The sequence below is a fragment of the Protopterus annectens genome, chromosome 3.part0 (genome assembly GCF_019279795.1).
Source record: "Protopterus annectens isolate FY-2018-M chromosome 3.part0, PAN1.0, whole genome shotgun sequence".
NCBI lineage: Eukaryota > Metazoa > Chordata > Ceratodontiformes > Protopteridae > Protopterus > Protopterus annectens.
Window position 1 is genome coordinate 1,881,256,853 of NC_056731.1, and position 25,318 is coordinate 1,881,282,170.

A 25,318-nucleotide genomic window follows, 5' to 3' on the forward strand; every position below is an offset into this window, starting at 1 on the left:
AAATTGTTGGATTCTAAGTATATTTCAGCTATCGGCTTTTTTTTAATGAAACAGCTGCATTTCTCTTGATACAAATAAGCCTGAACTAAGCAGATTGCTGATCAGACAGTTCATTTCTTTCCCCCTGCTGCTTTATGCTTTCCTGCACGTTATGTTAGGTGAAGGGGCCCCATTACAGAGCTGGACAGGAAGGAATGTTTAGCCAGTGCAATCCGGTACAGAGGTGGGAAAAATCTTAAGCAAGAGGTTCCAGAGAGCTGATTTTCGTTGTAGCATTATTTGTGTCTGATCTGGTCTTTCTGCGACTCACAGAGCTGGAACAGAGAATCATGAAACTGGAGGTGAGGAATACTAAGCCTACAGGGAAGCGTAGTGTGAAATAATTTCCTTTTGATAAACAGGCTTTTGTTTTTGTAGTTGCAGCTGCTGGCCAGGCAGCTACTGTTGTTTCCTCAGGAGGAAATGTAAAGCTGAAGAACAAACAGGAAGACAGTGAATGAAGGCATTGCACACTGTTTAACTGGCAAACTCTGCAGCAGGGTTGCTTTTTGCATTTCTGAACTGTACTGTCTTTTTTGGGAATGGACTAGTGGATGTGAAGGTGCTGCAATGTTTGTACTTGTGTAAGAGTTACAGCTTTTTTTTCAGAATGCTGTAAGTTATGTGTGATTCCCGAAATGTCTAGTTAACCTTTGGCATGTTCAAATGTACTTTTACACTTTCACCTCCCTTTCAGCTGTCAGTGAAACAGGATAGATCAGCCTTTATAATAATTGTTCCTTGTTTAAAATAATTTGAGAACCTTGTATTTGGGGAGTTGCAGTGGTACTGCTTGTATGAGTAGCATGGACATTGAGCAAATCACAGTTCTTCTGGGTGGCTGTGTGTGTGTGTGTGTGTGTGTGTGTGTGTGTGTGTGTGTGTGTGTGTGTGTGTGTGTGTGTGTGTGTGTGTGTGTGTGTGTGTGTGTGAGAAAAAGAGAGAGAAAGAGAGGGAGAGTGCATTTTTGTATGAAGGGATGGGAAGAGTAGTACAGAAAATAGTAACGCTGATTAGAATTCAGTAATATATATTTACTGGCTTTAGTGAATGTCACTCTGATGACAATTTTTGTGTCAAGAGTGGTTCACCTCTGACACCCAGACACACACAGTCATTGATCTACTGTTTTGGCTACTTGACTGTCAGGAAGAGTTACAACTGCCTAAAGTACCATTTCAGCAGTCTCCCCGAGGCTTCCTCTCTCCTTGGTGCATGCCCTAATTCTGTCCCTCTTCCATGAGAAGGTTCACCTACCTGTACAGGTGAAGTTATCTTTTGACTTGCAAGGGCCATGCCATGCCCTGGTAAAAGTGGCGTGGTGCACCTGAAAACGTTCCTCATACTGCAGCCGCCTTGGGAGCTTTGTGTGTGTGTGTGTGTGTGTGTGTGTGTGTGTGTGTGTGTGTGTGTGTGTGTGTGTGTGTGTGTGTGTGTGTGTGTGTGTGTGTTACTTGCACACATGCCCATGAGCATGCCGTAGGTCACCGTGGAGTCCCCCCCCTCCTGTGAGAAACAAGCAAGAAGACCCTCGTCATACCTCTCCTATCCTTCACCAGTTCCCTTGAGGTGCAGCTAGTTAAACACAGGTTGCTTGCTCCATAATTTGCCTGTAATCAGGCCAAGCATCTGGGACACCAGATTTGACACAAGAAGATAGTTGCCACCAGCAAAGGGCAAAGAATCCCAGTTCATCATCTCCAAATACTATGGACAGCAGATGATAGAGTAAGTGCTGTGTAATAAAAATTACACAAAGCCCCATTCCTTGAAAATGGTGGTGCACTGTTGGTGATTTGTTTATTAACTGAGTGGCAATACTTGGAGTGTGGTATAATAGCAGAAATTTGGTGACGAGATCAGTCATAAGGTTAACTTTCACTTCTATGTCCCCTGTAGGGTTAAGAGAGGTCAGTGCAAAGTCTTTGTCCCTTACAGATATGTGTTTCATTCTTACACTTCCTACTTTCACAATGTTTGATTTAACCAGATCACAGGTCACAGATTATTACAAAAGCATTCTCTTTGCCACTAGAAGGTCTTATTCTGTTGTGGTACAACTGTCTGAGTTCTGTGTAGATAGCATTCAGAGGTACAGTAAGGTATATAGTTAAGGTCAGCAGTAATCATCAATTTTCATGTAATGATTTATAGGATATATTACCATTAAAACGTATAAATATTTTAAAAAGTGAATGTTCAAAATCTGTGACAGAATCTATTTATTTTCTGCTATTTTGTTAGCAAACTAGATCAGGCACAATCTACCACTGTAAGTAGGTAGGTAGGTAGACTTGTTCAGAAGAGATCCAGAAGGAATCCTTTACAGGCATATACCAGGAATACAGCAAAAAGGAAAGAAGTACAGATAGATGAATAAAAAAAAAGATGTACAAACATATCAGCACATATGCAGGTAGCATAAGCAAATTAGAACAGGTTCAAACTACCACGGGAAGTACATTTTAATTGTTGCACTTACCCACAATAATCAGAGATAAGTGTAAGTGGAGCACAGTGTTTTATTACGTTATTGTTCTATTTAAGATCCTGCTATAGTCACTGTAATTTCTCTTTAGCGCAGCAAAAGTAATTGGCTTCACACAGTGAACATTTTACAGTGCACATTTGTCTTGGGAGGTGTGGATGCTATGTATATATGGTAAATATGATTTGTGGGTGGAAAATTCAACTATTACAGGTCACTTTGTATTCATTTGAGATCCTTGCCAGTTCACTGAAAGTGAGCTCATGGAAGGCAGTTTTCACTGTAAAATATATGAACAAAACTGCATTGCCTAGCATCATATCCAAGGTTAACTTCTGCCCTTTTGCCCACTGAATGCTGGGATAGACTCCAGTTCCTCAATGACCTTAAAATGGATTTAGCAGTTAACAGGTGAATGGATAAATTAATTAATCAAACCTTCATTTGCTGAAATTATTTATTTATTTATTTATTCCAGTTTGGTGACCGGGGAGGTCCTCTTGGCTCAAGAGCCTGTTTTCAGTGGAGGCCCGGGGAGAAAAGCTCCACAATACAATGTTACATCACATTATGAAAGTACAAGTAAAAATACAAATAAAAAACACTAAGAAAAGTTATTTGAATTACAGTCAAAATGGGTGGAATTTCCACAAACAGCTGGTAAAAACGCAGTCAAGTAGGTAGTCATTCAATTAAGCAACTAAGATGTTAAATAAATTGTCCTGGAGGATGCGTGGCATAAAGCATAAGGTTGGATGTAGATATTAGGTACATTAACAATGTATGACTATGAGAGAAATTAGAAAGGTGCGAAGGTTAGCCAGGAGAGAAGGAAGAGGGGAGCTTGGGGGGTATAGAATGAAGAGTGCAGTTACGTTTTCTGTGAGTATGTAGGTAGGAGTGGAGTTGTGTTTTGAAGGAGTGTAGGTTGTCACAGGTCCTCAGTGTAGAGGGCAGGGCATTCCATTTTTTAGCTAGGGAGAAGGAGAGTAGAAGCTGACCAGCTGGGCGCTTGGGTTTGTGGACGGAAATAAGGTTTTGGTGAGAGGATCTAAGGGGTCTGGGGGTCTAAGGGGTATGGTTGAAGAATATTGGATAGTGTGGGGCAGCTGGTGGGTTGAAATATTAATTTGTGGGCTGAGACAATTTGGAGGTAGTCTAGCTGATTGGGGAGTTCAAGCCAATTTAAAGTTTGTAGGGAGGTGCAGTGATGAGAGAGGGAATTTGCCTTGGTGGCGAATTTGGAGATTTTATTGTAGCATACTTCCAGTTTGGAGGTTAGGATGGAAGATAGATTCCTAAGCAGAGGAGCACCATATAGAAGAGATGGGAGGAGATATGTAGTGGCCAAGGTATGTCTAGTAGAGGGGGAGAGGAATTGATTATTTCTGTACAGTATGAAAATATTTTTATGGGAAAGGCCCCCACTCCCCCAGACAGAGTGGATGCACTCCCTATTTTACTTATTTTATTGTAATAATTTTCAGAGTTACTTCTTCTTTGACTTAAGAAAATATTGTCTCTTTGCATCAGCTCCTTTCAATGAATCACTATTTGCTGAATTATAAGTTAAACTTTCTGCTGAAATGTCTGAAAATCACATGATTGTTGTTTTTGACAGGTCGTTACTTCTGTTGATATGTGATCATTAACGAAGGGTACTATATAATTTTTCTTGGGTGGTATCAGACAGGTTGTTACTTCTGTTGATATGTGATCATTAACAAAGGGTGCTGTACAACTGTTCTTGGGTGGTATCAGACAGTTCGTTACTTCTGTTGATATGTGATCATTAATGAAGGGTGCTATATAACTCTTCTTGGGTGGTATCAGACATATGTGATCATTAATGAAACCACAAAAAAAATGAATTACAGCAAGTATGTTGAGATCATTTGAACTGATTGTTAGAAACAATGCAGTAGGCAGTAGTTTAACATTAAATGGTTTGGAAATGTAGTCCTTAAGCAAAAAGTTTCAGCACAGCTACCTTAAATTCAGGACAGCATACAGATGTAGACAGCTTTAGAAATCCTAAGAATTCATACTAAAAGAAAAAAGGCATGTTGGAGAGAAGGACTGGAGTAGAAAGTTTGAAATGTCAAAAGATCAGCATTACAAACAAACTAACTACTAATTCAAACTATCAAAACTAAGAATGCAGCTGTGACTCCCTCTTTGCAAACTCTGTTCGCAGAGTCTAGAACCTACTCCCAGCTGATATTACATTGCTCTCCTCCCTAACTCAGTTTAAAACCAGACTCAAACAACATCTGTCTCTAAACTGGCTATGCCACTGTAACAAGCCTGACTAACTCTTACCTTAAATTATTAGTCAATTTACTGTCAGTTGTCCCCAGACTATAACCAGGGGGTAACCCTAACCTGTGAATTTGTTTTTCTTTCTTTGTACATATCAAATCTGTAATGTGTTTTCATTGTTATTAAATGTTACTGTTTGTCTTGGAGCTTTTCTCCCCGGGCCTCCGCTGAAAATGGACATGACTCCAGTCGGACTATCCTGGACAACAAATGTAAAATAAAATAAAAATAAAAAAAAAAATAAAATTACAGTAACTAAGGAGGGACAGCGGGTTCAAAGCATGCCTAGCTACACAGGGCCACTGAAAGGAGTTATCCGTGCTAATGTGATCAGTGTGTAAGATTTTCTTAAGATTGATGTCTTCATTATAGATTTTACTGCTATGACTTCCTTCCTTTTGTTAAGCATTTCAGAGACCACAAAAATTAAGTTGCAGTTAACAGTCACAAGCCTGGGAATACTGCAGTTAAAAAAAGGCAATGAAGCGATAAATAATAACAAGACTTCCAGAAACAAACGTCAATTCCCTGGCATTTCCAGTAGGAAAAGTAAAGAAACACACGTATAAAAGCTGAAAACCTTGAAAATTAAATAACAAGTTTCTACTAGTTAGAGATCTAAATTAAACGGGTCCCTATTGAAATGTCTGCACTCGAAATGGCGAGTGCCAGCATGCTAAAAAAAAAGTACCAAAAACACAGGAGAAGAGCAAATCTCGAAGATCGCTCTTCTCCTTAAAACTTGTTTTGTTTGGAAGGGACAAGCCCCCACTGCACCCTCCACCCTCAAACTTATATATGCCAACTCGAAGATCACCATACCTTGGAAAAAAGTTAATATTCTGAGAAGCGGCATCTCAGACTAAGTATATGTAAGTCCTTTCTTTCGACCATTCAGTCTCTGTAAATGGTTACTTGTTAAACAATAGAAAACCAAGCACATCCATTTATTTATTTTTTTATTTATTGTTTATTGGTCTTTGTTTACCAGGAAAGTCTGATTGAGCAAGTCTAACTCTTAGAAGCCTGGAGAAAAAACCTCCAGTAAATGACATTTATACATATGATAAACAGGAAGTACATTTACAACAGTTAAACTTGTAATATTCAAGAGTAACAATGTTAGATGTATATTCAGTAAAGAAAACTATCTTTGACAGCCATTCAGCATATTCTACATCTCAGTTTACAAAGTATACATTGTATCAGAGATAAATGTATGTATGACAATCAAACAGATGGGCTACCCATCATGTCAAGACAGGGATTAGAGAAACTTGTCAAATAAATACAAAGTGAAATTTGGAGTTTGCTGTAAGTGAGATTGGGAAAAGGGGGGATTATTCGGGAGAAAAAGATATGACATTGTGTAAGAGTTATAGAGAAACATGGGGTATTGATGTTAGCAAAATAGAGAAAGAGGTTATTGGAGAGAGAGAGAGAGAGAGAGAGAGAGATGATTTTAAATAGGAGTTGTAGTCGTGAGAGGATAACTTCTAGACATAGTACAGAAAAGGGATAGTTAGTAGTGGTGAATTGGGCAAAATATCTAAGAATAATTAGATACGGTAGAGGAGTATGTGGCTGAACTGAAGACTTAAGGTGGAGAAATGGTAGAGGTAATTCATCTAAGGGAGACAAAATAAAAGATAGCTGGGAAGAGCAGTAAGAGATAAAGGGAGGTCTTATCCAAATGAGGAAGTTGAGCATAACTAGAACTGGGTGAGATGTTGTTTAAGTAGAGGTTTAAAACAGGAGTTTTTCAGTCCTTTTAATTTCGGTTGTGATGATGTTTCACAGTTTAGTGAGAGTACACTGAGTCACCAGCTGAGTTGTCTAACGTGAGAGTACACTGAGTCACCAGCTGAGTTGTCTAACGTGAGAGTACACTGAGTCACCAGCTGAGATGTCTAACGTGAGAGTACACTGAGTCACCAGCTGAGGTGTCTAACGTGAGAGTACACTGAGTCACCAGCTGAGTTGTCTAACGTGAGAGTACACTGAGTCACCAGATGAGTTGTCTAACGTGAGAGTACACTGAGTCATCAGCTGAGTTGTCTAACGTGAGAGTACACTGAGTTGTTTAACTTGTTTATAATAAAGAAAAAAGGAAGGAAATCAGTGCCCATCAAGAACAAAGACTGCTGTAACCAGAAAAAAACACAATCCTTAAACCTAGGGCAGCTAAGCTACAGACACTGTTGGTTTGGACTATTAATGTTCCACACCGCATAAGTCTGTTTCCAGTGGGTTTTACATTCATTTAATTTTTAAATTTCAGGAGAAACTTACAAATTTATGTACTCAGGTTTTATAAATTTTATACTTCACATGAATATGTTTGTGCTTTTCAACACTTTTTTAGTCATTCAGTGTAATAGATTTTAGGGTTAAAGGGGCACTAGCTCGTTTGCAATCAAGATCTTTACTTTGGACCGAAAACTAAACATTGCCAGCCCATTTATCAATTACCTCCCCCTTTGTCATGTCATGTCACTGTCCATCCCTGCCCATGTAAATCACTTGGTTCTCTGTCCTGTTCTTATTTTGTTCCCCCATAAAACAAAAAGAACAATACACCTGTTCCTTCTGATTTTTCTGTCCCTCCTTGATCTATCTATCTATCTTTCCCTTCTTTTTCACAAACGTTCTAGTGTCCTTTTTAACAAAACTGCTGAGGGGAGTGCACTGTGTTGATTGATTGTGGCAGGTATTATTTATACATATATATATATATATATATATATATATATATATATATATATATATATATATATATATATATATATTTATATATGCAGCTTGATTATCAAAAGCTCCGTGCGATTCCCTGCACTAACATTCACCAAGTTAAGGTTAATAGATATAAATAAAGGAAGAAATGAATACATACAGACAAAAAAAGACAGAAAAAGAAAAAAAAAACTCTTCTGCTTTGAAACTGTACAATGCCCTTTATATTTCAGCCATTACCACAATTGCGTTATGAATTGTACCTCAGAAAAGTATATCCCAAACAGTGGAGACCCCAAGACCGATCCATGAGGTACATCGCTCATTATGGGTCTTCTACTAGAGATGGCTTCCCCTATTTTGACTTAGTGCACTATCAGTGTGACAGTTAGCTACCCATCTGGTAACTTACAGGTTGATGCATAGCTGGGAGAGTTTATCTATTATGCTTGAGTGGGGAATAGTGTCAAAAGCTTTGGTTAGGTCAAGGAAAGCATTGTGTACCGTCTTCCCTTCGTCCATGGCTTTGGTGACTGTTTTGAAGAAGTCAACCAAGTTCAACAGGCATGATCTCCCGTTGACAAAATCAGGTTGCCAATGTCCATGTTTATAATGTCCATGATAATGAGTTCCATGGCCTTTCAGATCAGGCTAGTTAGGCTGATGGGCATATAATTGCCTGTCTCAGTGGGCAATCCAACTTTGCGTAGAGGGATGTATATACTGTGTGTGTGTGTGCTTGTGTGTGTGTGTGTGTGTGTGTGTGTGTGTGTGTGTGTGTGTGTGTGTGTGTGTGTGTGTGTGTGTGTAGACATACAAATATATGTGGATCTATAAAGGCAAAGATATACAGAAAATACATTTTAAAACAACCAAAGCAATAGATATGATAAACATATAATGACACAACACATGCATTTATTTAAATTACTATTTCCATCTTGAAAAGGGGGTAAGTGGTCTCATCAACACAACCATCTGAGTCACAAAAGAGGCAAGTTTGAGAAAAGTTATAAGAATTCCAATATTAACAGTGAAGTATACCACTAAAACAATTATGTGCACTGCATACAAAGTTTTAATAAAATACACACATTATCACATATCCAGCATATACAAATTTGGCAAACATTCAAGAATGCCTTGAATTGCAAGCCATTCAGTAAGACATAGCAAGGCTGTGGTTTTACAACCACATGAATAGAAAATTAGATTACATATGGCATACATACTTATGTACACAGACAGGAAAATATAGGGAACTACAGAGACTACATTTGCCTCAACTTTGAAATGGTAACCAGTGTAACTGTACTGAAGTCAAATATTCAGGAAGAGAGTGAAGGATTTAAATATTTTACCACATTGCAGGGGGAAAAAAGAAAATAAATTCAGTTAAATGGAGTCAAGAATATATAGGCAGTCACTGTGTGATGCCTGAAGGGTGTCAGCTAACGGGAAAATAATTTTAGTGCAGTAACATGATTCAGTTTCAAAGTTGTCGGACATGTTTTTATTGAAATGTTATAAGATTTTATTCTTCTAGAATCTTAAGACATTTACAGTTCAGTGGGTTTGTTTCCACGATGCAACTGTCCAAAGCAATGCTGTCCTGGGAGAAGAGGGAAACTATTTTATAAATGTATGTCTGCATCAGTACATGCACTAGCAAGCAATTGGTGACATTTTGAAAAATAATTACTATTGAAAGCATGTACCAACAACAGTCATGAAACAAAATCAAATGAAAATACAATTGCCTAGGCTTGGATAATCATTCCACTCACTAAGTTTTACAAAAAAAAAAAAAAAAACATATACTAAAGATGTAATTTCATTGCTGCAAAAGCTTCAGATCTGAGTGTGACTAAATAGCATCTCTGGCTGAGACTAAACCAGTCATTCACCCAATGTAATGGCCTAGGGGTGGGGGAAGGAAAATACAAAAGGACAGGATGACCATCCCCCACTGACGTTTGTGAAATCTGACCTGCGGTATGCTAACAACCTTGTCTGAAAACCCTTCTGTGTCTCTGTGTGAACATGTGACTTACACTGCACTAAAAGGTAAACAAAGTACTTTAGCAAACAACTGATTTTAGAAACCAGCTAGTGCCCCTTTAACATTATATGTGTATTGCATTCAGTTTTACTGCATACTGTTGCAATTAGGGTTTCTGAACACTTGATGGCACTATTGGATAGCTATTTTATTTTTGATATTCGGTTCTATGTGTTTTTAAAGTTACTCAGTTTATGCAGCCTGTTTTAACATAACAGCCTGTTCAGTTTTAGTGTAGGTAGTAAGATTTTACTATTTTTGAGGCTGATTAAGAGACCTTTCTTTATTTTTATGTAAAGTGTATTTTAATATGAAGTTTATTATGCTGTTTTTACATGTCTGCAGGGGAACTTCTTATATGGGACAGAGGTTTTAGCATTGTTAATTGTTTTTTAATTGACTTTGTAATACAATTGATGGCTCAGTCTGATTTTGGATGGAATTATACCTATTTACTGTACTGATTTATATGTGTTCTTGCATCTGAAGAAGTCCGAGATTGTAGGACGAATAATGCAGTGAATTAGTTAAGACGCTTTATGGTCTTTTTATTTTTAGTTTTTGTATAATAAAGTTTTTGTGGTTGGATCATCTACAGCTGTCTGTTGCTGGTACTTGGCAGTGCCTTGTGATTTTTTTTTGTTTATAATAATAAAGAATTTTTTGCTTGAACGTAGGACCCTATTAAAGAATAGTGTCTTTCTGGAGTAGACGGAAACATTTCATAGTGAATTAATTAACCATAGCCATTAACACTTACACCTTCCAACTACTTCTTGATGTAATCCACCCAAAGTCAAAGTGTTAAATTTCAACATAAGTATATGTTTTCTTCTTTAGATACTTACCAAACCTAAAATATTCCTTAGCCTTCTCCAAAACAAACACTTTTAAACCATCCCACTTACTAATATAGCATGGCTTAAAATGTACAGGTAAAGGACCAATCTGTTAAAAAACACCATGTTCCACAACTCATGAACCTGTCATTTATTAAATAAAAGCCAGTAGGAATAGAGTTCAGATACAATTCAGATTAAGCGCATTCATCCATACATAGGACTTCATCAGAATCTACCCTACATCTTGTCCAGCCCTCTTTTTAAACATGCATTTTGAAAATAAACATGCATCAGTTAACCAATCACAAGTCATCATATAACCTAATATATTATACAATAAGACCACTTTTAAAAATCAATTCCATTTTAATGATTCACTAAATTCATATTTATTATAAGTTTGCAACTTTAAAATACAGCTTATACTGATATATTCATTTAGTCCTGGAAGTATTCCAATGTTTAATTTTATGTGCCACGTCACTTCCTTCATTTCCAATTTGTTTTCCCAGTAATAGTTAATAATAGAGCACTGTTTTCATTCCTCTTTCTGATGCTGTAAATATGTTCATGTATTCTGTCTTTTAAACAGCATTCAGTTTCGCCATGTAGAGCACATCACAGGACACACGTGGCAATGTGTATCACATTACAGTTCACCCTGGGATATACACCATCATTTACTACTAGTGGCACCGTTGTATTAATATATTTTTGTCATATCCCTCTTGTTTTCTTTTCTAGCATGATCAAAAATATTCATGTTTAACCCCCTCTTGTAAACAAACTTGGGTATCAATCCTAATATTCTCCTTAAATTGTCAAAGTGTGTCAAAATTTCCCAATTATCTGACACAATTGTCTTAATCCACTTACAGTTCTGACTATATGTTACAACCATAGCAAGATTAAAATCAGCCTTTTCAAAAGTATCAGTTCTGTATCCACTAATAATGTGAGGGAACATCTACCTTCCGAACCTTCCTATGCTTCCACCTTAATGTCATTTTTAACATTTCATCGGGGTTACCTCTCTTCCTGAAAAGTTGTAAACGTTATCTCTTTGTCAAATGTGTCATTATCCGAAATTGTTCTTAAAAGTCATACAAGTTGTCCTTTGACCATTGACGTCTTTTGTATCAATGGATAACAACTAGTAAAATGCAAATATGAGTTTGAAAAAAGTCTCCTTTCGATAAATATTAGATAAATATTGGCCACTGATAACGTCCTTATTAATAGTAACATCTAGACAATTACATACATCACTTGTCACCATATATGTAAAACTTTAAAAGGTGGTGGTTCCATTTAAGTATTCTAAAAATTCATCTATAACATCATATCCAGTCCACAAAATAAATATATCATCAAGGAATCTGAAGTATCTTTTACAGTATTTGTACATCACAGATTTGAATACAAATTCAGATTCCTGATATAATAATACAGGTTGGCAAATAACACACATGTGGCACCCTTTGTGTCTCCCTGCTGTAGGCCATGATGATGCCAACAGATTGCAAGTGCAACAGCTGCCGTTAGTCTCTACCCACCTCTGGCTGTGGCTGTGGTGTATGAGAGGGCTAGGAGTCCCTCATGGGGGGAATGGAATTCTAACTTCTCTCAGACAGATAGCCTATGTCATAGGTCACCTGCTGTGGCCCACCTGCCAGTGTATCAGGAATTACTGAAGGTAGTTAACTGTGCTAAGTAGTTGTCACCAGGCCCCTCCTGAAGCACAATGCAGATGCACACATCTGGCAGGCACCTGCCTTCAGGCCACCAGAAAATAATGTGTTACCTGGGTTTCACTTCATATACTCGAAATGCTGAAATATCAAATTTCAGCATTTTGAGTCCATGAAGCCAAAACTATCACAACACCGAAACCTCACAAAGCCGAAATCACAAACCCGAACACACAGCATACACTACACCACACACAAACCACAACACCTACACCACAAAAAACATAAACACAACAAAACACCACACATACACTTACCTCCACTAAACAAAAGCAGGGGGGCAAGCCCCCCCTGCACACCCCACATGGGGGGATGTGCTCCCCACACACCCCCTACTTATATATACTAACTCTGAGATTGCATAGAGAAAAAAAAACTCACACACACACACATTCTACAGTCCCTCACACACGCACACACATGCACACACACACACACACACACACACACACACACACACACACACACACACACACACACATGACACATACACATAAGTTACAAAACGCTCACATACACTCACTCACCTAAAAGTCCGAACACAAACATCCCAAACAAACACTTCCCATAATGTAATGTCACTGCATAATCATGGAATCGACATATTCGCATTCGCACTTATGCACTTTTGCTATTCTAAAGTTTCGGCTTCATGGACTCGAAATGTTGAAATTCGATATTTCAGCATTTCGAGTATATGAAGTGAAACCGTTCCAGTGTCTACCTTGACCATCTCAATCACATTAACACCCTACTGGGTCAGTCAGCAGTCAGTATGCTACCCATTCTTCAACCCAACCCAAGTCAGGTGTATCTCCATCTTATTTTGTCTTTTCTCTGCCTTTTGGACTGTCTACTTCTCTCCATTTCCATCTGTCCACCTGCTATTTGCCTTGGTCCAATACACTCCCAGTGTGTGCACATGTACACCTGCTTATCTGTACTGCTTTGTGTTAGTATGCCTCTGCTTGTACACCTTTCTTCCCTATTTCTCTGTCACTTAATCAAGATTCACACTAACTGACACAGGTCTATACCTTACTCCACAGTTTACTTCTTGCTCATCTCCTCTCTGATTGGTTTATGGCTTGTTAGCATTGCTTTGGTTTCCAGATTTGCCATTTGTCACCATTTAAATAGTCATGTGTACTTTTCACTGAAGTGCGTATCTGTGTATCCAGGCCACAGAGATCCATTTTTGTTTATTCTAATAGTATTCACAACTACAAGTAGCATATATGGATGTAACTTCTACGTTGGGCCTTTTTGTTTGCCCACAAATTGTCTCTTGATTTTTTACTTATTGTATTAAACATGTAGGCAGAGTGGACCTTAAAAAATCATTTACAGACACAAAATAAATTATAAATAAAATTGACAGCTCCCTGTCAAAATATCAGCACTTGAAATGCCAAGTGCCAACAAGCCGAAAAAAGATAAAAAATATGAGAAAAGAGTGAATCTTAAAGATTGGTCTACTCCTTTAAACTTCTTTTTTTAGGGGGCAAGCCCCCACACCCCCTATATGGGGAGCAAGCACCCCACACCCCCAGACTTATATATAGCAACTCTGAGATTGCCATAACTTGGAAAAAAGGGAATATCCCCGAGAAATGTGAATCTTAGACTTCATATATGTAAGTCTGTTTTTAGGCCCTTTCAGTCTGTGTTTTGGCACTCACTCTAGTGGGTCTAGACATGTCATATGGTTACCACAGTGAGACGCCACAGTGAAGCAGCAAAATATAAAACTACACGTGACCGAATACAGACATTTCACTAGAGAATAAGAACAAATGTGAACATTAGTTATAATAAGTTGTGAACATTAGTTATAATAAGCTGTGAACGTTAGTCATAATAAGCTGTGAACGTTAGTTATAATAAACTGTGAATGTTAGTTATAATAAACTGTGAATGTTAGTTATAATAAGCTGTGAACGTTAGTTATAATAAGCTGTGAAGATTAGTTATAATAAGCTGTGAATGTTAGTTATAATAAGTTGTGAACATTAGTTATAATAAGCTGGGAATGTTAGTTATAATAAGCTGGGAATGTTAGTTATAATAAGCTGTGAAGATTAGTTATAATAAGCTGTGAATGTTAGTTATAATAAGTTGTGAACATTAGTTATAATAAATTGTGAACGTTAGTTATACTAAGCTGTGAACTTTAGTTATAATAAACTGTGAACGTTAGTTATAATAAACTGGGAAGTTTAGTTATAATAAACTGTGAATATTAGTTATAATAAGCTGTGAACTTTAATTATAATAAGCTGTGAACGTTAGTTATAATAAACTGCGAACATTAGTTATAATAAGCTGTGAACGTTAGTTATAATAAACTGTGAATGTTAGTTATAATAAACTGTGAATGTTAGTTATAATAAGCTGTGAACGCTAGTTATAATAAGCTGGAAACATTAGTTCTAATGAGCTGTGAATGTTAGTTATAATAAACTGTGAATGTTAATTATAATAAACTGTGAATTTTAGTTATAATAAACTGTGAATGTTAGTTATAATAAGCTGTGAACGTTAGTTATAATAAACTGTGAACGTTAGTTATAATAAGCTGTGAACGTTAGTTATAATAAGCTGTGAGCGTTAGTTATAGTAAACTGTGAATGCTGGTTATAATAAGCTGTGAACGTTAGTTATAATAAGCTGTGAAGATTAGTTATAATAAGCTGTGAATGTTAGTTATAATAAGTTGTGAAAATTAGTTATAATAAGCTGTAAACTTTAATTATAATAAGCTGGGAATGTTAGTTATAATAAGCTGTGAAGATTAGTTGTAATAAGCTGTGAATGTTAGTTATCATAAGTTGTGAACATTAGTTATAATAAACTGTGAACCTTAGTTATAATAAACTGTGAAACTTAGTTATAATAAACTGTGAACGTTAGTTATAATAAACTGGGAAGTTTAGTTATAATAATCTGTGAACGTTAGTTATAATAAGCTGTGAACTTTAATTATAATAAGCTGTGAACGTTAGTTATAATAAACTGTGAACATTAGTTATAATAAGCTGTGAACGTTAGTTATAATAAACTGTGAATGTTAGTTATAATAAACTGCGAATGTTAGTTATAATAAGCTTGAACGCTAGTTATAATAAGCTGGAAACATTAGTTCTAATGAGCTGTGAATGTTAGTTATAATAAACTGTGAACGTTAATTATAATAAACTGTGAATTTTAGTTATAATAAACTGTGAATGTTAGTTATAATAAGCTGTGAATGGTAGTTATAATAAACTGTGAACGTTAGTTATAATAAGCTGGGAACGTTGGTTATAATAAGCTGGGAACGTTAGTTATAATAAACTGTGAACGTTAGTTATAATAAACTTTGAACGTTAGTTATAATAAGCTGGGAATGTTAGTTATAATAAGCTGGGAATGTTAGTTATAATAAACTGTGAACGTTAGTTATAATAAACTGTGAAAGTTAGTTATAATAAGCTGTGAACGTTAGTTATAATAAACTGTGAACTTTAGTTATAATAAGCTGGGAACATTAGTTATAATAAGCTGTGAACTTTAGTTATAATAAGCTGGGAACGTTAGTTATAATAAGCTGTGAAGATTAGTTATAATAAGCTGTGAATGTTAATTATAATAAGCTGTGAAGATTAGTTATAATAAGCTGTGAATGTTAGTTATAATAAGCTGTGAACTTTAGTTATAATAAGCTGTGAATGTTAGTTATAATAAACTGTGAACGTTAGTTATAATAAACTGTGAATGTTAGTTATAATAAGCTGTGAACTTTAGTTATAATAAGCTGTGAACATTAGTTATAATAAACTGTGAATGTTAGTTACAATAAACTGTGAACGTTAGTTATAATAAACTGTGAACTTTAGTTATAATAAGCTGGGAACATTAGTTCTAATGAGCTGTGTACATTAGTTATAATAAACTGTGAACGTTAGTTATAATAAACTGGGAACATTAGTTCTAATGAGCTTTGAATGTTAGTTATAATAAACTGTGAACATTAATTATAATAAACTGTGAACTTTAGTTGTAATAAGCTGGGAACGTTAGTTATAATAAGCTGTGAAGATTAGTTATAATAAGCTGTGAATGTTAGTTATAATAAGCTGTGAAGATTAGTTATAATAAACTGTGAACGTTAGTTATAATAAACTGTGAACTTTAGTCAGGACTCCTGACTAACCTTCCACTCCCCCTACTCAACTATAACTTTATTCAGTGATTAATACCAGACATACTATTTCTTTTGTCTTGCCCTGTTGCTCTCCTCTCATGCTCTGACTCACTCCTACTTTTCTCTCCACCACCCTCCCGTCCATCTTCCTACCTCGTCTCCTTACTTGACTATTGTTTCTCACTCTTTCCCTCTCTTGTATTACTACATTAATTCCTTTATATCTCCTGCTTTACATCTTTCTCTTTGACAAATTTTTTGAAACTAACAGCTAATCTTTAGCTTTTTAATGTTCACTTCTACTGAGCTAATACAATTTTTACAATTTTGCTTCTACTACCTAGTAAAACTTTCGTAAGTGCCCTAGGTTTTTTGTTGTACTTATTACTACATGTATATTCTTATTGTGCTTAATTTTTTTATTAATATGTCTCTTTGTATCAAATTATCTGTGGAGCTTTTCTCCCCGGGCCTCTACTGAAAATGGACATGTATCCAGCTAGACTAGCCTGGTTAACAAATGTAAAATAAAATAAAATAAAATAAATAAATAGTTATAATAAGCTGTGAACGTTAGTTATAATAAACTGTGAACATTAGTTATAATAAACTGTGAACTTTAGTTATAATAAGCTGGGAACATTAGTTATAATAAACTGTGAACGTTAGTTATAATAAACTGTGAGCGTTAGTTATAGTAAGCTGTGAACTTTAGTTATAATAAACTTTGAACGTTGGTTATAATAAGCTGTCAACGTTAGTAATAATAAACTGTGAACGTTAGTTATAATAAGCTGGGAACGTTAGTTATAATAAGCTGTGAACATTAGTTATAATAAACTGTGAACATTAGTTATAATAAGCTGGGAACGTTAGTTATAATAAGCTGTGAATGTTAGTTATAATAAACTGTGAACGTTAGTTATAATAAGCTGTGAACGTTCATTATAATAAACTGTGAATGTTAGTTATAATAAGCTGGGAACGTTAGTTATTATAAGCTGTGAATTTTAGTTATAATAAGCTGTGAACGGTAGTTATAATAAGCTGTGAACTTTAGTTATAATAAGCTGTGAACGTTAGTTATAATAAACTGTGAACTTTAGTTATAATAAGCTGGAACATTAGTTATAATAAGCTGTGAACTTTAGTTATAATAAGCTGGGAATGTTAGTTATAATAAGCTGTGAAGATTAGTTATAATAAGCTGTGAATGTTAGTTATAATAAGCTGTGAATTTTAGTTATAATAAGCTGTGAACCTTAGTTATAATAAGCTGTGAACTTTAGTTATAATAAGCTGGGAACGTTAGTTATAATAAGCTGTGAAGATTAGTTATAATAAGCTGTGAATGTTAGTTATAATAAGCTGTGAAGATTAGTTATAATAAGCTGTGAATGTTAGTTATAATAAGCTGTGAACTTTAGTTATAATAAGCTGTGAATGTTAGTTATAATAAACTTTGAACGTTAGTTATAATAAACTGTGAATGTAAGTTATAATAAGCTGTGAACTTTAGTTATAATAAGCTGTGAACGTTAGTTATAATAAACTGTGAACGTTAGTTATAATAAGCTGGGAACATTAGTTCTAATGAGCTATGAATGTTAAGTTATAATAAACTGTGAACGTTAGTTATAATAAACTGGGAGCATTAGTTCTAATGAGCTGTGAATGTTAGTTATAATAAACTGTGAACATTAATTATAATAAACTGTGAACTTTAGTTGTAATAAGCTGGGAACATTAGTTCTAATGAGCTGTGAATGTTAGTTATAATAAACTGTGAACATTAATTATAATAAACTGTGAACGTTAGTTGTAATAAGCTGTGAAAATTATTTACAAAAAGCTGTGAACGTTAGTTATTAGAAGCTGGGAACATTACTTACAAAAAGCTGTGAACATTAGTTATAATAAGCTGTGAATGCTACTTATAATGAGCTGTGAATTTTAGTTATAATAAGCTGCAAACATTAGTTATAATAAGCTGTGAATGTTACTTATAATAAGCTGTGAATTTTAGTTATAATAAGCTGTGAACATTAGTTATAATAAGTTGTGAATGTTACTTATAATAAGCTTGTGAATGTTAGTTATAATAAACTGTGAACGTTAATTATAATAAGCTGGGAACGTTAGTTATAATAAACTGTGAACGTTAGTTATAATAAACTGTGAACGTTAGTTATAATAAGCTGGGAATGTTAGTTATAATAAACTGTGAACGTTAGTTATAATAAACTGTGAATGTTAGTTATAATAAGCTGTGAACGTTAGTTATAATCAACTGTGAACTTTAGTTATAATAAGCTGGGAACATTAATTATAATAAGCTGTGAACTTTAGTTATAATTAGCTGGGAACGTTAGTTATAATAAGCTGTGAATATTAGTTATAATAAGCTGTAAATGTTAGTTATAATAAGCTGTAAGATTAGTTATAATAAGCTGTGAATGTTAGTTATAATAAGCTATGAACTTTAGTTATAATAAGCTGTGAACGTTAGTAATAATAAGCTGTGAACTTTAATTATAATAAGCTGAGAATGTTAGTTATAATAAGCTGTGAAAATTAGTTATAATAAGCTGTGAATGTTAGTTATAATAAGCTGTGAAGATTAGTTATAATAAGCTGTGAATGTTAGTTATAATAAGCTGTGAACTTTAGTTATAATAAGCTGTGAACGTTAGTTATAATAAACTGTGAACATTAGTTATAATAAACTGTGAACTTTAGTTATAATAAGCTGGGAACATTAGTAATAATAAACTGTGAACGTTAGTTATAATAAACTGTGAGCGTTAGTTATAATAAGCTGTAAACTTTAGTTATAATAAACTTTGAACGTTGGTTATAATAAGCTGTCAACATTAGTAATAATAAACTGTGAACGTTAGTTATAATAAGCTGGGAACGTTAGTTATAATAAGCTGTGAACATTAGTTATAATAAACTGTGAACATTCGTGATAATAAGCTGGGAACATTACTTATAATAAGCTGTGAACGTTAGTTATAATAAACTGTGAACGTTAGTTATAATAAGCTGTGAACGTTCGTTATAATAAACTGTGAATGTTAGTTATAATAAGCTGGGAACGTTAGTTATTATAAGCTGTGAATTTTAGTTATAATTAGCTGTGAACGTTAGTTATAATAAGCTGTGAACTTTAGTTATAATAAGCTGTGAACGTTAGTTATAATAAACTGTGAACTTTAGTTATAATAAGCTGGAACATTAGTTATAATAAGCTGTGAACTTTAGTTATAATAAGCTGGGAACGTTAGTTATAATAAGCTGTGAAGATTAGTTATAATAAGCTGTGAATGTTAGTTATAATAAGCTGTGAACTTTAGTTATAATAAGCTGGGAACGTTAGTTATAATAAGCTGTGAAGATTAGTTATAATAAGCTGTGAATGTTAGTTATAATAAGCTGGAAGATTAGTTATAATAAGCTGTGAATGTTAGTTATAATAAGCTGTGAACTTTAGTTATAATAAGCTGTGAATGTTAGTTATAATAAACTTCGAACGTTAGTTATAATAAACTGTGAATGTAAGTTATAATAAGCTGTGAACTTTAGTTATAATAAGCTGTGAATGTTAGTTATAATAAACTGTGAACGTTAGTTATAATAAGCTGGGAACATTAGTTCTAATGAGCTATGAATGTTAATTTATAATAAACTGTGAACGTTAGTTATAGTAAACTGGGAACATTAGTTCTAATGAGCTGTGAATGTTAGTTATAATAAACTGTGAACATTAATTATAATAAACTGTGAACTTTAGTTGTAATAAGCTGGGAACATTAGTTCTAATGAGCTGTGAATGTTAGTTATAATAAACTGTGAACATTAATTATAATAAACTGTGAACGTTAGTTGTAATAAGCTGTGAAAATTATTTACAAAAAGCTGTGAATGTTAGTTATTATAAGCTGGGAACATTACTTACAAAAAGCTGTGAACATTAGTTATAATAAGCTGTGAATGCTACTTATAATGAGCTGTGAATTTTAGTTATAATAAGCTGTGAACATTAGTTATAATAAGCTGTGAATGTTACTTATAATAAGCTGTGAATTTTAGTTATAATAAGCTGTGAACATTAGTTATAATAAGTTGTGAATGTTACTTATAATAAGCTGTGAATGTTAGTTATAATAAACTGTGAACGTTAATTATAATAAGCTGGGAACGTTAGTTATAATAAACTGTGAACGTTAGTTATAATAAACTGTGAACGTTAGTTATAATAAGCTGGGAATGTTAGTTATAATAAACTGTGAACGTTAGTTATAATAAACTGTGAATGTTAGTTATAATAAGCTTTGAACGTTAGTTATAATCAACTGTGAACTTTAGTTATAATAAGCTGGGAACATTAATTATAATAAGCTGTGAACTTTAGTTATAATTAGCTGGGAACATTAGTTATAATAAGCTGTGAATATTAGTTATAATAAGCTGTGAATGTTAGTTATAATAAGCTGTGAAGATTAGTTATAATAAGCTGTGAATGTTAGTTATAATAAGCTGTGAACTTTAGTTATAATAAGCTGTGAACGTTAGTAATAATAAGCTGTGAACTTTAATTATAATAAGCTGAGAAAGTTATAATAAGCTGTGAAAATTAGTTATAATAAGCTGTGAATGTTAGTTATAATAAGCTGTGAAGATTAGTTATTATAAGCTGTGAATGTTAGTTATAATAAGCTGTGAACTTTAGTTATAATAAGCTGTGAATGTTAGTTATAATAAACTGTGAACGTTAGTTATAATAAACTGTGAATGTTAGTTATAATAAGCTTTTTAACTTTTGTTATAATAAGCTGTGAACATTAGTTATAATAAACTGTGAACGTTAGTTATAATAAACTGTGAACGTTAGTTATAATAAACTGTGAACTTTAGTTATAATAAGCTGGGAACATTAGTTCTAATGAGCTGTGAACATTAGTTATAATAAACTGTGAACGTTAGTTATAATAAACTGGGAACATTAGTTCTAATGAGCTTTGAATATTAGTTATAATAAACAGTGAACGTTAATTATAATAAACTGTGAACTTTAGTTATAATAAGCTGGGAACGTTAGTTATAATAAGCTGTGAATGTTAGTTATAATAAGCTGTGAAGATTAGTTATAATAAACTGTGAACGTTAGTTATAATAAACTGTGAACTTTAGTTATAATAAGCTGTGAACGTTAGTTATAATAAACTGTGAACGTTAGTTATAATAAACTGTGAACGTTAGTTATAATAAGCTGGGAACATTAGTTATAATAAACTGTGAATGTTAGTTATAATAAACTGTGAGCATTAGTTATAATAAGCTGTGAACGTTAGTTATAATAAACTTTGAACGTTGGTTATAATAAGCTGTCAACGTTAGTTATAATAAACTGTGAACGTTAGTTATAATAAGCTGGGAACGTTAGTTATAAGAAGCTGTGAACATTAGTTATAATAAACTGTGAACATTAGTTATAATAAGCTGGGAACGTTAGTTATAATAAGCTGTGAACGTTAATTATAATAAACTGTGAACTTTAGTTATAATAAGCTGTGAACGTTAGTTATAATAAACTGTGAATGTTAATTATAATTAGCTGGGAACATTAGTTATTATAAGCTGTGAATTTTAGTTATAATAAGCTGTGAACGTTAGTTATAATAAGCTGTGAACTTTAGTTATAATAAGCTGTGAACGTTAGTTATAATAAACAGTGAGCTTTAGTTATAATAAGCTGGAACATTAGTTATAATAAGCTGTGAACTTTAGTTATAATAATCTGGGAACGTTAGTTATAATAAGCTGTGAAGATTAGTTATAATAAGCTGTGAATGTTAGTTATAATAAGCTGTGAAGATTAGTTATAATAAACTGTGAACGTTAGTTATAATAAACTGTGAACTTTAGTTATAATAAGCTGTGAACGTTAGTTATAATAAACTGTGAACGTTAGTTATAATAAACTGTGAACGTTAGTTATAATAAGCTGGCAACATTAGTTATAATAAACTGTGAACGTTAGTTATAATAAACTGTGAGCATTAGTTATAATAAGCTGTGAACGTTAGTTATAATAAACTTTGAACGTTGGTTATAATAAGCTGTCAACGTTAGTTATAATAAACTGTGAACGTTAGTTATAATAAGCTGGGAACGTTAGTTATAAGAAGCTGTGAACATTAGTTATAATAAACTGTGAACATTAGTTATAATAAGCTGGGAACGTTAGTTATAATAAGCTGTGAACGTTAGTTATAATAAACTATGAACGTTAGTTATAATAAGCTGTGAACGTTAGTTATAATAAACTGTGAATGTTAATTATAATAAGCTGGGAACGTTAGTTATTATAAGCTGTGAATTTTAGTTATAATAAGCTGTGAACGTTAGTTATAATAAGCTGTGAACTTTAGTTATAATAAGCTGTGAACATTAGTTATAATAAACTGTGAACTTTAGTTATAATAAGCTGGAACATTAGTTATAATAAGCTGTGAACTTTAGTTATAATAATCTGGGAACGTTAGTTATAATAAGCTGTGAAGATTAGTTATAATAAGCTGTGAATGTTAGTTATAATAAGCTGTGAATTTTAGTTATAATAAGCTGTGAACGTTAGTTATAATAAGCTGTGAACTTTAGTTATAATAAGCTGGGAACGTTAGTTATAATAAGCTGTGAAGATTAGTTATAATAAGCTGTGAATGTTAGTTATAATAAGCTGTGAAGATTAGTTATAATAAGCTGTGAATGTTAGTTATAATAAGCTGTGAACTTTAGTTATAATAAGCTGTGAATGTTAGTTATAATAAACTTCGGACGTTAGTTATAATAAACTGTGAATGTTAGTTATAATAAACTGTGAACTTTAGTTATAATAAGCTGCGAACGTTAGTTATAATAAACTGTGAACGTTAGTTATAATAAGCTGGGAACATTAGTTCTAATGAGCTATGAATGTTAGTTATAATAAACTGTGAACGTTAGTTATAATAAACTGGGAACATTAGTTCTAATGAGCTGTGAATGTTAGTTATAATAAACTGTGAACGTTAATTATAATAAACTGTGAACTTTAGTTGTAATAAGCTGGGAACATTAGTTCTAATGAGCTGTGAATGTTAGTTATAATAAACTGTGAACATTAGTTATAATAAACTGTGAACGTTAGTTGTAATAAGCTGTGAAAATTATGTACAAAAAGCTGTGAACGTTAGTTATTATAAGCTGGGAACATTACTTACAAAAAGCTGTGAACATTAGTTATAATAAGCTGTGAATGCTACTTATAATGAGCTGTGAATTTTAGTTATAATAAGCTGCGAACATTAGTTATAATAAGTTGTGAATTTTACTTATAATAAGCTGTGAATTTTAGTTATAATAAGCTATGAACATTAGTTATAATAAGCTGTGAATGTTACTTATAATAAGCTGTGAATGTTTCTTTTAATATGCTGTGAATGTTAGTTATAATAAGCTGCGAACATTAGTTCTAATGAGCTGTGAATGTTAGTTATAATAAACTGTGAACGTTAGTTGTAATAAGATGTGAACATTATTTTCAAAAAGTTGTGAACGTTTGTTATTATAAGCTGGGAACATTACTTACAAAAAGCTGTGAACATTAGTTATAACAAGCTGTGAATGTTACTTATAATAAACTGTGAATTTTAGTTATAATAAGCTGCGAACATTAGTTATAATAAGCTGTGAATGTTATTTATAATAAGCTGTGAATTTTTGTTATAATAAGCTGTGAACATTACTTACAATAAGATGTGAATGTTACTTATAATAAGCTGTGAATTTTAGTTATAATAAGCTGTAAACATTAGTTATAATACGCTGTGAAGATTAGTTATAATAAGCTGTGAATGTTAGTTGGCGCAGTTGTGCAGCGGTTAACGTTGTCGCCTCACAGCAAGAGGTTCACCGGTTCGATTTTCGGCTGGGGTGCCTTCTGTGTGGAGTTTGCATGTTCTCCCTGTGTTCGCGTGAGTTTCCTCCGGGTACTCCGGTTTCCTCCCACATTCCAAAGACATGCATCTGGAGCATTTCTCCCTGGGCCTCCGCTGAAAACAGGCTCTGTGGAACCTAGTCGGACTTTCCCGTTCAACAAATGATAAATAAATTAAAAAAAAATAATAAATGAGTTATAATAAGCTGTGAATGTTAGTTATAATAAGCTGTGAACATTAGTTATAATAAGCTGTGAATGTTAGTTATAATAAGCTGTGAATGTTACTTATAATAAGCTTTGAATTTTAGTTATAATAAGCTGTGAACATTAGTTATAATAAACTGTGAACATTAGTTATACTAAGCTGTGAATCTTAATTATAATAATAAGCTGTGAATGTTAGCTATAATAAGCTGTGAACATTAGTTATAATAATACATCATAAGGGCATCCATTGAAACAGACTGAAGGGCTGTGATGTAGGTTGTCACTAGTTGACAGATTAGTCTGGGTACTTGGATGTTGCATCTGTGTTTGGCATGCAGGCTGTATGAACTATGGAAGTATATGTTTAACTTCAGGACAAATTGGTTCTGAGCTGTTTGAAACTATTAGCCACTTACATGGAGCCTTAGTACCTAGGTGCTGTGTGAAACTATTAGCCACTTACATGGAGCCTTAGTACCTAGGTGCTGTGTGAAACTATTAGCCACTTACATGGAGCCTTAGTACCTAGGTGCTGTGTGAAACTATTAGCCACTTACATGGAGCCTTAGTACCTAGGTGCTCTTCCACTGCAACATTGTCTGTATCCTCAGTGTTGTAAACATAAATCTCGTTTCTTGGCTATGATGAATATTGGCCTAAAAGTAATCAGCTTATCCTTTCTGAAGCAAGCCATGCAACAA

General features: G+C 33.7%; 1 protein-coding gene across 1 annotated transcript in view; it reads left to right on the forward strand.

Annotated features, from left to right (window-relative positions):
- The first annotated feature begins 218 nt into the window (after window positions 1-218).
- The window catches only part of LOC122797150 (zinc finger protein 585A-like), a 132,547-nt gene continuing 107,447 nt past the window's right edge, over window positions 219-25,318 (forward strand). Inside the window, exon 1 of the mRNA XM_044065956.1 lies at window positions 219-341. Within this exon, the coding sequence (XP_043921891.1) occupies window positions 330-341 (12 nt within the window). The 5' untranslated portion in view covers window positions 219-329. The remainder of the gene's footprint in view (window positions 342-25,318) is intronic.